Source organism: Coffea arabica, chromosome 8e, assembly GCF_036785885.1.
Source record: "Coffea arabica cultivar ET-39 chromosome 8e, Coffea Arabica ET-39 HiFi, whole genome shotgun sequence".
Classification (NCBI taxonomy): domain Eukaryota; kingdom Viridiplantae; phylum Streptophyta; class Magnoliopsida; order Gentianales; family Rubiaceae; genus Coffea; species Coffea arabica.
Genome location: NC_092324.1, coordinates 1,035,506 through 1,050,382, shown reverse-complemented (window position 1 = coordinate 1,050,382; position 14,877 = coordinate 1,035,506). Strand labels below are relative to the sequence as shown.

At 35.6% G+C, this 14,877-nt stretch overlaps 2 protein-coding genes and 2 non-coding genes across 6 annotated transcripts; 1 reads left to right on the top strand and 3 right to left on the bottom strand.

Annotated features, from left to right (window-relative positions):
• Window positions 1-2,896: 2,896 nt before the first annotated feature.
• LOC113702970 (peroxisome biogenesis factor 10) lies at window positions 2,897-8,433 on the bottom strand. Of its 3 annotated transcripts, none has more exons than XM_027224164.2 (12): window positions 8,052-8,433; window positions 7,261-7,544; window positions 7,083-7,114; window positions 6,262-6,351; window positions 5,736-5,830; window positions 5,451-5,646; window positions 5,153-5,222; window positions 4,975-5,053; window positions 4,475-4,608; window positions 4,250-4,344; window positions 3,466-3,554; window positions 2,897-3,355 (listed from the first exon to the last, which is right to left on the bottom strand). In XM_027224164.2, exons 2-12 carry the CDS (start codon window positions 7,478-7,480, stop codon window positions 3,253-3,255), a joined length of 1,203 nt encoding a protein of 400 aa, XP_027079965.1. In that variant the 5' UTR covers window positions 7,481-7,544; window positions 8,052-8,433; the 3' UTR covers window positions 2,897-3,252. The 3 variants fall into 3 exon arrangements, with proteins under 3 accessions (XP_027079965.1, XP_027079966.1, XP_027079964.1); XM_027224165.2 differs by having other exon boundaries at window positions 7,261-7,484; XM_027224163.2 differs by having other exon boundaries at window positions 7,261-7,481; window positions 8,052-8,430.
• TRNAD-GUC (transfer RNA aspartic acid (anticodon GUC)) lies at window positions 8,408-8,479 on the bottom strand. Its single transcript has one exon. It is a non-coding gene; the product is annotated as a tRNA-Asp (tRNA).
• Window positions 8,480-8,577: 98 nt separating this feature from the next.
• TRNAD-GUC (transfer RNA aspartic acid (anticodon GUC)) lies at window positions 8,578-8,649 on the bottom strand. The gene has a single exon. It is a non-coding gene; the product is annotated as a tRNA-Asp (tRNA).
• A 101-nt stretch (window positions 8,650-8,750) lies between these two features.
• Window positions 8,751-11,119, top strand: LOC113703329 (NAD(P)H-quinone oxidoreductase subunit U, chloroplastic-like). The gene is made up of 5 exons (XM_027224653.2): window positions 8,751-9,166; window positions 9,643-9,704; window positions 9,788-9,877; window positions 9,965-10,105; window positions 10,921-11,119. The coding sequence occupies exons 1-5, from the start codon at window positions 8,860-8,862 to the stop codon at window positions 11,014-11,016; spliced, it is 696 nt and encodes a 231-aa protein (XP_027080454.1). The 5' UTR covers window positions 8,751-8,859; the 3' UTR covers window positions 11,017-11,119.
• Window positions 11,120-14,877: the final 3,758 nt, after the last annotated feature.

Sequence of the window (14,877 nt, the reverse complement as noted above, 5' to 3'; positions counted from 1 at the left end):
GGCTGCTAGATATTCTAACATCAGGTTCTTGCCTTTTTTTTCCTTCCTCTTAGAAGTTTTGAAGTCCCCCTCTTTAACTAAAATGAAAAAGAAAAAGAAAAAGAAAATAATTTTATTAACTTTGTGTGTTTTTCTTTTATTTTATTTTCATTATTTATAACTTAGTAGATTGTTTTTAGTTGGTTATGCGTAGAAAGTTTAAAGTCTTGAAAGTAGAAGTTTTTTTGGGTAGTTTCTTAAGTGCTATATAGTGCTTGGGAAATAGGAGTAAAATTAGTAAAACATTAAGTGACACTTTTTCTTAACACCACCAAAAGCTGGTTAAGGCTTTATATACAGTAGAGATGTTAGTTTATCTAAACTCATGAAAATAGAAACAAATTTATTTTTTTTAATATACTCAAAACTCTCGTGTGTACCTCTCTGAGTATCTGTAGTTTGTTCCCATTCGATGTACCAAAAATTACCAAAAGGATTAATCTTTCCTACTGACACTGACAGTGTGTACGCTATCAGCGTTGGATAAATGACAACTATATAAAATTTAAATTTAAAATTGAACTTTTATACACATATCATTAATTTAAGAGTGATAGTAGTGTATATAAGATCTACACTTTTCAAAAAGGGAAGGGGCAAATCCCAAATCAATAAAGACCTAAAAATGCAACAATGAGAAAGGTGAGGTTCTAATCTGAAGACTATGCCTCATCAAACTGGTTAAAGTCTTGATTGAGTTTGGATCCATGCTTGACTCAAAACCAATTTTTTGAAGGCTCTAGGGTTAAGGAAATCAAATTGGGCCTCAGAATGTCTGTTAATCCCTTTTGTGCTAAAATATACTTGGGTCTCTTTGTAAATTTTTTTTTTTTTAGTTATTAAATAAAAATTCTATGCAAGTTGAATTATATTTTAATTCCAAAGTCCATGGTTTATTTAGTTTTGTATAGTCATAATGTCCTTTTCTGATTAATAAACATATCTCTAATAGACGTAATGCACGAGATTTCAACTCAAGAAAATTATTTTCCACCTAAGCTTCAAATGATGTATACACACACATCACACATCAACATCATTTCTCGGTTGATAAAATAAATAAAAAAATGATAAATCAGAGAATCATAATGATTTCATTTGTAAGTGAAAGATTAAAAGATGAACCTCATCACAATCAACTCACATCATACAAAAAAGCAAAGGGTTAAATGCACTAAATCCATCTTTAACTTTATACCTTTGGTTGCATTTTTGTCCCCTTGAATTCATTAAATAAGCACCCCGCCCTTATTTGATATTTCAAAACAAAAGTGTCCTTACTATTTTATTTTATTTTATTTCTATTTATTTATTCCCTTATTATGTCTTTTCCACATGAGAGAACGGAGAAAAATTAAAAAATATAAAAAATAGGGACAAATAGAAAAAGGGCAAAAAAACAAAAAAGAAATAAAATAATAACTAATATAAAAAGAACATTTTTTTGTCCTAAAATATAAAGTAGGGGAGCAAAATATCTATTTATTGAATTGAGGACGGTAAAGTACAACTGAGGATAAAATTCAGGGGCTCAATGCTTTTAAAAGCAAAATATGTTTCCTAGCACACCATCACTAGGTATGGTACGGTTGAGGACAGGATTAGCAAATGCACTTCGTTCAGATACCATCCATAGCACGGGTTCAATGCATAGCCAATTGAAAGAATTTAAGGATCAATTTCTTAATGCACCTAACTATTCCGCATTCAAGCAACGATCATAAATAATCTCTCCCTTCTAACAACTTTCATCTCATCATTTGCGTTGTTTTTTCTTTTCTTTCTTTTTTTTAACAATTAAAAGCAACTTAGTTTGATGGATATGCGTACAGTAATTGCATATTGATATATTTTAGAGTTTTTGCATGACGATAGATAATTGATATTCAAGAACTTTTTTTTTTTTTTTTTTTTTTGGTCAGGGGACCTGAAAAAACCCAAAGACAATCCGGAAGAAATTGAACCATCACCACTCCAAACGAATACCTACGCACTCGCTCGCTGATAACATTTCCAGGAAAGTCCAGATTTTTCAGAATACAGGCAAAGGAATTTGATCCCTTGACCTACACCCAAATAGGGCTTTAAAACTCTCTTAGTGACCAACGACTTATAGGAATAATTGGATATGTTCAAGAACTTTTTCGTTTAACTAATTTTTTTATAAGAAAATTCTCCGACAACTTGATAATATTAGAATTTGACTTAGCAATTTATTACCTCTGATTCAATGAATTCTTAAAATTGCATAAACATTCCTAAATACAATTAATATAAAAACTATTCATTAAATGAATATGTTATTCCGTACATTAAATGCACGAGTTGAAAGCCAGTTTTTAAGCGAAGGAAACACTTGGAAGCTGGGAAAACAGAGAAATCGTTTTAAAACAGACCTTTCAGAGATCCATTTCCTTATTTTGCCTAAACGAATATAAGTAACAACAATTCTTTAATTTCAAGAAAAATATGTCAATAAACAATTGCGAAAAACCAGGTAACTGCTAAGCTTCTTGCTGGTGAACTCACCTGAAGACATAAAAAATACTTAGCAGATTTACCCACATGAGAAAAAGCTGCTGAATCAGCACAAATTTGACATACATGCCAAATGGAAAATAATATACATCTCAAGACTTTCATAGCAAACTCTTAACCAACTATACAGAAAAATTTCCCAGTCCATCACTGGAGGGAGAACCAGAATCATTTTCTGGACTCCGTGTTGGATGGAAATGGAAGATCTGGTCACCTGCAGACACGAGACAGGTACTTCGTACTGACCAGCTCGCTGTAATAGTGACCTTTCAATTTCAATCTACAATTCATCGTGTATGTATGTATATATATACAGAACTTGACAAAGGCATTGCTGCCATGCATGTACATAGGGAATTTCAGGTTTCAACATTCACTTTTATACAGTTTGTGCTGTTCTTTTGTATGCTTGAGCACCGATACGCTCATACAAGGAAAACAACTCTTATTGAATCCTTCTATGCTGTTACACAAGGCTACGAATGACTAATCATGGCATCCTCAGACGTAATATTTTAACAAGGATATAAATCTTTTAACTGGTCAATTTCTCATGAGCTAATCATAAAGAAAATCAAGCTCTGATGTAGGTCAAAAAAATGCCCGCTAAGCTTACCCTTCTACGTAGTTAGGTCACTATTTCTTGTATTTTGCACTTGAATTCAATATGACAAGCTAAAAATCTGAATGATAGAGACAGACTAGGCTTGAATGAGTTACAGGAGAACGACAGAGAGGACACTCAGGCTTTTCGTTACACCACTCCATAATGCAGTTCCTACAATTAAAGCAACATCAAATTTAATTTAAAAAAAAAGGTGAGCAAGAAAGTAAGCTATACTCTGCAGCGGCATAAAAGATAACACAGCAGGTTCCAGAAGACATTACCAGCAAAACACGTGACCACAAGGAGTGGCTGTCGGGTGTTGGCGGTTGCTTAAGCAAAGTGTGCATTTGCTAACTCCAGTCGCACTAGACTAAAACAATTATGATTTTTGAGAATTAATTTGCAATCAAACACAACAAAACATGCCAAGAACTGTGACCCTCAAGGGAAAAAAAAAGGGAAAGGAGATATTTATTAGCAGCACTTCAAAATTTAGGCAAAAAAGAAAAGGAGGTTCACTATTAACATCAGACTTCAGAGTTCAAATTTTGCAGGTGTTTATTTAATCAAGTGGACTCAAATCTTTATCAGAAAATTTAGACTAACACAATTTGTAAAAGAAAAGGCAAAAAAGAAAAAGGAGAAAGAATGATAAGAATGAAACACTTGCAGCTGACAAATTGACAGCCAAGAATTGTGCTTAAAACTGGATTCTCAAAGAAACACAAGTCATAACAGATAGCAAATATACTATAGAAACCTGCTTGGTTTCCTGTATTTGGGGAAGCTCAAGATTTAAAGAAGTTCAGTAATTAGTTCTACAAATTTGTAGTCACAACTGAATGGTGCAAAAGCAACATTACATATACTTGTACATAACCTGACATGTAGCAACTCAGCCTATATTTAGACATCAATTAAATCATCTTCAACAAACTGAGAAAGGCAAACCATCATTATAGCATCACATGCATTAATACGCAGTAGAACATAACATAAAGGTTAGTGGGCATTTGTCCTCAGAAAATGATGCATATCCGGAACTGAATAAAACACTAAACCTACCTCAGAAGTTGATGCCAGATCAGAGACCCAACTACTCTTTTCAGTATCCCCACTTATGAGATTGCCTTCTTCATTCAAAACAGGTAAACCACGCCCTGCAGACTCGAGCATAAGAAAAAAAAAATAGTTAATTGGCAACCCGTAAGTTGTAAAAGGGAAAATAGAAACACATAGGATCTGATGCTACATTAGCGTATAATTGGGAAAATTGAACATTTCAGAAACCTGCAGATGTTTGGTAGGTCCCAGGAGATGCTTGATGAACTGAACTGGCAATGGAAGATAAATTACTCCGGCGCAATCCTTCGGCAGCAATGATACAAAGCTGAACTAGAAGAAAAACACCTAATATTTGATATCTGCATGAAAAGAGGAACCTGATCATCTTGGACATACTTAGAAAGGACCATACAAATAGATATGTCTACCCGGCTTCTGCAATGATAGTTGCAAAATTTTCAAATAGTAACAAGGCACATGCAAGAACATCAAACTACTATAAACCAGTACGCAGACTGTATTTGTGGATGCACAATGTTTGCGTATGTAGTCTATAATTAAAAAAATCTACAAATAACCTTTTTTTTCTAAAAGATTTAGAAATAATTGATAAGCCAGAAGAAAAAAAGTCGGTTGCAGACAACAGAGCAGTATAGAAATGTAAATCTACATGGCCCAATAGACAAAGATGTTTCAGAATGGCTCATCTTGAGCAACAAAATTACCGTGGTCGTTGGCTGGTAGTTTTGCTGATGAAGACATAGCGAATCCCTGCAGCACGTTTTGAAACATGATAATAGAGACCTGTCACAAAGAAAATTTGTAAGACATTAAGAAGTTTCTCAAACTAAACCGCATAATCCATAATGAATGGATAGGCAACACCAATAATGTATTTATTACCTTCAAAATAGAAAAACATGAGGTTAGTGCGGAGAACCAACTGTAAAATCTCACGGGCAAAAGGAAGGACCTGAACTCAAAAGCGTCAGAAGATGTTACAAATGAAACAAAATATATATGGCTTAAACCAAGAAATGTGATGAGCATATGTAGAAAACATAAGTGAATTGTTGAAAGAAAAGTATCACAGGAAAGTAATACAAAATGGGTTTTAATGTAAATTGAGACCATATCCTCCAACTATCTTTGACCAAATTTTGCACACAATGCAGAAAAAAGTACAAGGAAGAGGGCATACTGATGGCCACCTCTGAACTGCATAGGACCATAGTCCAACTACTTTTGCTTTCCATCTGGAAAAAGCTGATAATAAGGACACTGCAACTTCATCATTATCAGGAGGTTGTATATGGGTGCTCTGGCTAGCATCATCAAGAAGAAGATCATCAGATAGTGAATCAGCAAGTGAGATGCCGCGAGAAGCAATTCTTGAGCTGCAAAACAGCCAGGATAAAATGAAATGTTGGTTCAAAAGGATTCACTTTCGCAGTGAAACAAGATCCTCGTCAAATAGCAGGAAAACCTGACTCTTTCTGCAATGTAAGGAACTGCTGTTTGATAGAATATAAAGAGGGCACGCCTAGCAGGTGTTGGTGAAAGCCCATATGGTCCTGCAACCTGTATGATACACAATATTTGGTTAAGGAAGGCTCATAAAAAAAAAAATTCCTGGACCAATAAAAATAACATCATATAAAATGAGAAATGAGGCACATATAAGCTGCAATGGAAGAATTTTCTTAAGAATGTAACTATAATATGGTGTAGCTGTTTTTCAGGTAGGCAAATGCATTATGCAAAAGCAAAATTTGTGCATGATATCCTCTTTGGATCTAGACAGAATGATTTGCCTATTGAATGAAGCCCCCACAGTTCCAAGCATATGCTTTCATGTGTTATCATCATGCTAGCATATGTTAGTTATCATCATGCTAACCAGCATAATTGTGTTTTCTATGTGTAAACACGGATAAATTTGCCACAAAAGCGAAGCTAAAATGCTCATGATGTTCCAAGACAAGAATCCACAGAGGGAATAAGAGAAACACCTGAATGATGTCACAGTATTCTTCTCCCAACGTTTGTAGTCCAGCGCCTGTTGTTAACACATAATAAAGCATCTGGCCCAAAAGCTTTGTCTGTAAAGGAGTAACGGCTCAGATGTCACCCAATAACCACAAAAATTGTCAACACAAAGCTGAAAAAAAATGCATTTGTAGAATTAAGATGCTCATCAAAAAACATTAAAATAATTAATGCCCCATCAAATACAGTTGTTTGAACAGGACCTAAAGAACATAATGCCCTTTTCAGTGAAACTGATCTCTTTTCCACATAGGTCTCTCAGATACCTTATTCTACTTTTTCTCCATTCAGAAACCACTTTCTTCAATCAAAGAAATGCTTAATAAACATAGAGCACCTCACATGCATCTGTCTAAATTCAAAACACAAATTTCCATGAACACAAACAATTTACATTGCACTTTTAAGTCTCTAATTTCAGAAATAAAATGTATGTTATCATCAAGAGTTCGTTCCCTATCTCTTTGTTAACCACTCACGATTGGTACGCCATAGAAATACATGAAGAGCCTCCCAGCAGAGCCATATTACAAAAATTGGTAGAAGGCAACTTACATTCTGACCAAAATCAATAATAATAAAATCAAGATCAGGGAAACATAATCTTAAAGAAATCCATGAAACAAAAGGAAGAATTTCTGGTTTTATTCAAATTAATATCTGTTGATTCATTCAAACAGTTTATCACATATACCAGTATGGTTCCAGGCAAACTTTCAATTTGCCAAAAATAAGAGATCTTCATAAAGACAAAGTTTAAAGTAAAGATATCGGATGTGCTAACCTCATTCTGATAAGCCATCGCAACTCTTGTACCTTTTAAAACAGTAAGAAATTGAGAAGCAAGTTAAAAATGCAATTATGCGAACGACATTATCAACCAAAAAAATAAAAAAAAATTAAGTCAAGATAACAAAGAGCTGACATTATCAACAATAATTCAAGCATATGTGCAAACCCACCAAAAAGCTGACGAAAGGCATCACGACAGGCTTCGTAGACAAAGGAAGCATACTGGTCATCCTTCTCAGCAGCTCTCATAATTTCAGGTTGCGCCGCCAATGGAAACCTCCTAACACGAGCAGTGCTATCTGGAGCAGAGCCAGAGGTACCGCTAGGCCCAGCCTCCTCTCTACTACTCCTGACATCTCCAGAATCCCTTAGTGATTCTGCGAGGCGCATCCTGCTAATATACAAACTTGCTCAAAAAGAAAGTACTGAAAGCTTTCTGATAGTGTTCTATAGCCTACAATTGAAACAAAGGCGTCAAGATTCATTCTTCTTGAGAAAAACCATCAACTAAAAGGAACCCTTAATAAGTCGCTGATTGGTTAGTTAAATTAGCTCATTGGAAGTACGAAAAAACAAATACAATAATAAAAGAAATTCAAATTGCATATAAATAGATAGAATGAAGTAGAAACAAACACAAACTTAACATGAAGAAAGCCAAATGAAAACTTAAACCCTATTCTTCAATAAAACCATTAAAACACAACGACCCGCCACAAGTTCATTCCTTCCGCTGGGTTAAGGGGGGGAAAAAGCCTATCTTTAGTTAACACACAGCTTTGGGTTTGGATTGACGAGCGGGGAACAAAAAATCATCAACACACAAATTTAACCAATTATCAAAACCAAAAAAATTGTAGGAATGGCAATAAGCCCTTTTACATTGATGGAGGGGAAAATATAAAGATAACACGGATTATTTTGTCCGACATTTTCACATATAGATGATGAGCACCCTTACCTGCAAGCAGATTAGCTCCCAGAAGGCTCAGACAACTTGACAAGGGTCAGAAGCTAAGCTAGTGAATTTAAGTGAGAGCCGAGAACTCGGCTGATTTTAGTAAAGTTCTGGATAGGTAGCACTGGAAGAAATTCCTCAGTTTCTAAAAACTGAGAATAAGATTGCACCAGAGAGATCAGAAAAGGATAATCTACATGTATAATTGATCATTTGCCAAATTGGCCCAACCAAAATATTGAAAGTTCCACTAACATGCATCAATTTTTAAGAGACCCTGAAAAAGCATCATCCACAAAAACGAAGGACCAATTTCGCAATTTTTGACAATCAGCAAAACTTGGGTTTGCAAAAGTACTCGCCGTTGCCGGGGATCGAACCCGGGTCGTCCGCGTGACAGGCGGAAATACTTACCACTATACTACAACGACCTTGTTGGCTAAGAGCGAGAGATTAACTTATTTAATGAAACTTAGGCTAAGAACGAGAGATCAACTTATTTAGCCAAACTTAGATTTGCAAAAATAAGCGCCGTTGCCGGGGATCGAACCCGGGTCGTCCGCGTGACAGGCGGAAATACTCACCACTATACTACAACGACCTTGTTGCCTAAGAATGATAGAAAGACCTACTTATTCAGCACAATTGATGAAAAAAAAAATCAGATAGCATTTCCATGGTGCAGAAACGTAGAAGCTTTATCTCCGCAAAGGCAAAGCCTCTTTCGACCTCAACAATCATCTGTGCATGAAAACTACGAATAAACCAACCCCTCAAGACTTACATACATCTTCCCCAGCACACCCGCAAAATGGCTGCATCGGCCACCACGGCGGCGGCAGCAGCAGCAGCAGCAACTCCTCATTTTTGTTCATCAACGTCTTCAAGAACAAGTAATAACGGTAGTCGTGGTTCATGCCATTTTAAGCTTCCCGATGCAAGAAAGTGGCCTCGTAGAGTGGCTGTTGTGAGGAGCTCTGGCAGCGAGGTTTCTGCTGAAGAAACTGCGGCAACCTCAGAAACAGTAGAGTCTGAAGAAACTACGCCTGCTGAAGTTCCGCAGGGCCCTCCATCCTTGATTTCTCCTCTTAATGTTGACAAGGCTCTTCGTGGCATAGGTGCCTAATTAATTCATTCACCTCCTTTACGAAGCAAAGCATTGGCTTTCTACTATCATGATTGTTTATGTCCGTCTTGATTTTGTAAACGAGAAGAATGTTTGCTCATTGCTAATAAAGAATGTTTGCAGAATCCAAATTTAAGAACTGAGAATTTTCTCTAAATTTTTGCCGGATGAATTATAAGTTTTACAACACCAGAAGTAGCAGCAGCATGGTACTTGCAGTTTTTGCTTTCAAAAGGCTACATTCGGATTGAGGGATTTAATGCAAGATTTTGAAATTCTTTTAAATTAATTCCTCCAGCTTGTTTAGAATTTTGTCCGCTATTGAGCTGAAGCTGATGGTTCTTTTCTAGCAGAAATTTGTATTTGACACTGAAATGAGTTCTTTTTCTTCCTCTCAAAAGTGGGTTTGCAAAATGAAGAATGGGAGATTACTGTTGACAACTAAAACGCTTTTTTCCTAGAGTGCAGCAATCACCGATGCAGATCACTATGGAAGGCTTGGACTTCGAAGAGGATGTTCTTATGATCAGGTCCAGAAATAACCAAAGCAGCTAAAAATTTTTACTTCTACAGCTTAGTTCCTCTGCCCTCTAGCTCACTTGTAAATTTCCAGGTTTTTCTCGCATACAAGAAAAAGGTTGATGAACTGTTGAGTCAAGGACTTTCAGAAGAAGAACTCAACACAAATCTTGAGCTTTTGAAAGTTGGTGCCTATATGAAATTCAATCTTCACACTTCATGGGAAGAGGTTACTTGGGCTGATCAACATTCTTGATTTTTTTTTTCTCAGGAATCGTATTCAATTTTGTCTTCAGTAGAAGAGAGACGTCTATACGATTGGAGCTTGGCAAGAAGTGAAAAACCTGATAGATATATGTGGCCTTTCGAGGTTGACATAACTCAAACTCCAACTGGAACACCACCTCCTCAGGCATGTTTCTCTCTCTGTTCGCAAATTTCCCAATTCCAAATCAGCTACTTCCAACAGGAACCGATGTTTTGAAATAATTGTTTTGGGTTGGTTTCTTTTTCTTTAATTTTTTTTTGAATTTGTACTAGCAAAGTTTCCCTTTTTCTTCTGAGTGGTAAGAGGGCAAGTCATCAAGTAAATGTTCCCTTTTTGTTTGTGCTGAAAGTTGCATTTGGCTCCAATTTTGTTTTAACCGCCATATGAACAAGGATGAAAAGATGATCTCAGCTGAGAGCGAAATTTAGCCTATGGTTCCCACTAATTATTTCTCCGCTGAGAGGATGAAAAGTTTTGGTTCAGAAACAAGAACCTTATAGTCATACAATTGTTGGATCCTCCTCCCTCCTCCCTCTACTTACTTACAGGATAGAGCCCTCTTCATTAGCATATGTTAAAGCATAGTGTGGAAAGCAATTTTTTTTTTTAAAAAAAAATTATCACGTTTTTCGTGAACATATTTTTTAATCATTTTTTTATCTCACATATGTCAAATTGTCACAGTCATTTTTCTGAAAAATTTCAAAAAAAATGTAATTCAAACAAAGCTAATTTTCTTGATTCATTCAACAAGAGATGATGAGTTTGTTTGGATAGAAATTTATTTGGATGATTTATTTGAGATAATTACTATAATAATTTTTGTAATGTGATGTATTTAAAATAAAAAAATGATTGAAAAGATTAAAAAAATGATTAAAATTTGTGAAGCAAATTATTTTATTTGAAATCATCTCACTCCAAACAAACCTGATTTTTCTGCACGTGATGATGAACAGGAACCGGAGGATGTAGGACCAACGAGACTGGTGGGATACTTCATATTTGGCTGGTTTATATTGTCCAGTATTTTGTCAATTGTATTCAATAGATAAGAAATCCGTGGTTACGTATCATTTTCTCTCTTAATTCTGTCAAAATTGGTTACAAATCATTCAATGCTTCACACAATTATTAATTGAGTATGTTTGACCAGTAGATTATTTTGGATACATTTTTTTAAAAAATTACAGTAGCATTTTTTTATGTAATATATATATAATAAAAAGGTGATTAAAAATTATATTGATGATGCAAATAAATAAATTTTGACAAATAAATGGCTATCAAAAAAAACCCAATTATTATTTCCAAGTAGATGAAATAGTGTGATGCCTTTACCTTGGGCAAAACATCATGGCTAAAATCAATTACTTGAACGCTGCCCTCCCAAAAATTACCAAAAAAAAAGAAGATAAAATTGAAGAAAAGCCAACAAAAACAAGGACCAAAGGCAATGCTCTTTTTGGATTGGATTGTTTCTCACAAACTTATTTTTCAATAGCAATACTATAGTAACACGTTCTGAAAATAATTTCAAAAACACCTAATTCATACATACATTTTTTAATACAATTAAAAAATTTTTAAAAATAAAAAAATTTCCAGCACCACCACAAGCCACCACTGTCCCTTACAACCACTACCAACAATCACCGCCACTCACCACCACCAATCACCGCCTCCACCCCCTCCATCTCTTTTTTTCTCCTCCTCCTCCTCCTCCTTCCTTCTCTCCTTCATCCTCTTCACTTCTTCCCTCACCTGGCTGGAAAACCCTTCCCCTCCTTTCTAGAAGTTGGTCGTGATCGGACTCTATCAGAGTGCCCCTAAGGTCGCGAATTAAGCTTCTTTGCATTGGAAGGGGAAGGGGTTTGGGAGAAGAGAGAGGAGGAATGAGGGAAGGAAGAAGAGCAAGGGGGTGGTGGCAGTGGTTGGTGATTTTTTTAAAATTTTTTAAAGACATACTAAGAACATTTAAAATTCTAAAAACATCCCAAGAAATAACTACATTAATAATATTTTCATATACACCGCTACAATTTAGTGATTTTTTTTCAAAAATTTTACTATAACGATATATGTGAAAAACTTTTATTATAGATAGACAGATTATTTTAAGATGTTTTTAGAATTGATAATGTTTTGAGGTATTCTTTAGAATTGGTGGCAATGATAGGTAGTGATGATAAATGGGAGAAGAAAATATGGTAAGTTTTTTTTAAACATATTTTTATAAATTGAATTTGAAATTATGTATGTTTTAAGACTTATTTTTGGAGTGTCTTACTGTAAAACCATCTCATCCCTTCCCTTCCCTCCCTTCCATCAACCATAAAACCCTCTTCCCTTTCAAAAACCAATCACAACCAGAGCTGACCTCTATAAGAAGGGCTCTTGAGTCTGATCGAAACTTCTCTACATTGGAGAGGCAAAGGGACTAGAAGGATGAGAGGAGGACGGATGAGGAGGAACGAGGGAAAGAAAGGGATGGTGGCAGTGGTTAGTAGTGATAGTGAGTGAATTTTTAATTCTTTTTTAAAAATACATTAAAAATATTTAAAATTCTAAAAAAATTCCAAAAAATAACTACATTAACAAAATATTTTCATATGTACCGCTACAATAAAATTTATGAAAAATAATTTTATAAACATCTAACCCATACGAAATCCATATGGATTTGGTGTTTTTATGGCGTTTCCAAAAGTATGGATTAGATGTTTTTAGGATTACTTTTCGTAAATTTTAGTTTAACTGTATATATAAAAATATTATTAATGTAGTTGTTTGTTGAGGTATTTTTAACATTTTAAATATTCTTGATGTATTTTTTGAAAATTTTAAAAAATCACCCACTGCCACAACCAACCAACCACCACCATGCTTTCCCTCTTCTTCCCCTCCTACTTCTTCCTCTCTCTCTTCTCCCCCAGACCCCTTTCCCCTCTAGCACAAAGAAGCTCCGATCGTGACCATAAAGCCCCCCTAGTAGAGGTCACCATCGAAACTTCTTCTAGTCACAATCGGTTGCAATCAGCTTTTGGAAGGGCGAAGAAGGGTTTTATAAGCACGAGAAGGGAGGGGAGGATTCTACAACACACTTCAAAATCAACTCTAAGAACATACATAATCTTCAATACAGCTTATAAAAATATTAAAAATAAACTACCACATTTTCTTTTTTCATCCATCACTACCTACTATAACCACTAATTCTAAAAAATATCCCAAAAATTATATAAATTTCGAAAGCACCCTAAAACTATTTAACTATCTACAATAAAAAATTTTCATAAACATAGCTAAAGCTCCATTTGAATTAGCTATTTTTGAGGAATTTTTAAAAATATTTTACTGTAACAATTTATATAAAAACTTTACTGTCAATATTTTTTGTGGTGTTTTTTGGACATATTTTGGAATATTTTTAAAATTTAAAAAATGTTTAAAACTTTTTTTAAAAATTAACACCACCACTCACCACTGCCACCAGCCCCTCTCCTTCCCTTCCCCCTTTTTTCCTCATCCTTCCTCTCCTCCTTCCTTTCCCTCTTCTTTCTCGCCACCCCTAACCTCTTTTCTCAGATCTGGGCTCAACCAAATCAAGGCCTTTGAGGAGGGAAGAGCGAGGTGGAAGGTGGCAAAGAAGAGGAGGAGAGAAGGAAAGGGAAAGAGGGGAGGAGGGAAGAGGGAGGACAGAAAAGGAGGACAGGGGTGGCTGGTAGGGGAGATAGGTGAAAGAAGATGATGATGTTAAATTTTTTTGTATAGTTGTGAGTAATGGAGAATTTTTTTAATCTTTTTGTATACATATACATTTTAATTTTTTTTATATTTGTGAGTAAAGAGGAGGTGATGGGTAGTGGAGATAAGATATTTTTAAAATTATTTTTGTTTGTGTATTACTATAGTATTATATTTGAAAAACTAAATTTTGAAAAATAGGCTAATCCAAACCAAGAAAATGTAGTATTGTTACTTTAAATAAAATGAACAAGGAAGATAAACCTTAGGAAAAGTTTCTAAAATTACCCTTTTTTTCTTAAATTTTTTCTTCAAGACCACCTCCCTTCTTCCCACAACCCTGTTCACCATTCCCTGCCCACCTTTCCCCATCTTTTTACATCTACAACACACGCACCCCCCCCCCCCCCAACCCAACAAAAAAAAAAAAAAAAAAAGCTCGCAGCTTTACCTTGCCTTCCCAACTTTCGCTGCCACCAACATGCACATTCCCCCGCATCCAAATTTGGTAGTTAAAAGAATCTTAAGACGAGAAGGTTTGTAAGTGAAGAGAAGGAAAAAGGGCGAGGAAAAAAGGGGCCTCAAGGAAGGGGAAGGAACGGAGTAGAGAGGGTACTCACGGATAGGGTGGCATGGAGGGACACGACAGGGAAGGGGGCAGGCTACGTGGGTCGGTGGCAATGTGCTTTTTTTTTTTTTTTTGCCCTTTCTCAGTTTCGGGCGATAGCTTTTGCTAATCAATTTTAGCCCCATTTTCCAGCCGTCAAATTTCTGCTATATTGTGTACTAACTTGCGATTAATCATTATAACCGAACGAAATTCATGAAATGAAAACTTTAGGTTTAGAAAAATCCCGATTGGGAGAGAATCAGGGGGCAAATGTTAGATACCTCCCATACCACCCTCATGGACGTGGTTGTACGCTACAATTCACCATGTAACAAATAGAACTCTCATTTTTCAATTAAGGAAAAAAAAAAAAAAAAAAGAACTCGCCATACTCCTCGTCTTTTTGTAATTCCACCAAGCCCAATGCTCTCTCTCTTGTTTTTTTTTCCCCCTTCAAAAGTTGACCAACAGCAGCTGCCACCTATCCATCAATAACTCAAATCCCTGACCTAGACTAGACCTACCGATTAGGGGTGAAGCATCCGACCACGCTTGCCTG

Bases quoted from the DNA above. Each gene is read 5' to 3' on its own strand.
- LOC113702970 (XM_027224164.2), bottom strand. From the start codon at position 7,480: ATGCGCCTCGCAGAATCACTAAGGGATTCTGGAGATGTCAGGAGTAGT. The intron at 5,223-5,450 runs GTATGCCCTCTT...TTTTGAGTTCAG, and splicing joins CAGTTCAGAGGTGGCCATCA to GTCCTTCCTTTTGCCCGTGA. The intron at 5,054-5,152 runs GTAATAAATACA...TCTTTGTGACAG, and splicing joins CATGTTTTTCTATTTTGAAG to GTCTCTATTATCATGTTTCA.
- LOC113703329 (XM_027224653.2), top strand. From the start codon at position 8,860: ATGGCTGCATCGGCCACCACGGCGGCGGCAGCAGCAGCAGCAGCAACT. The intron at 9,705-9,787 runs GTCCAGAAATAA...GTAAATTTCCAG, and splicing joins GAGGATGTTCTTATGATCAG to GTTTTTCTCGCATACAAGAA. The intron at 10,106-10,920 runs GCATGTTTCTCT...GATGATGAACAG, and splicing joins CTGGAACACCACCTCCTCAG to GAACCGGAGGATGTAGGACC.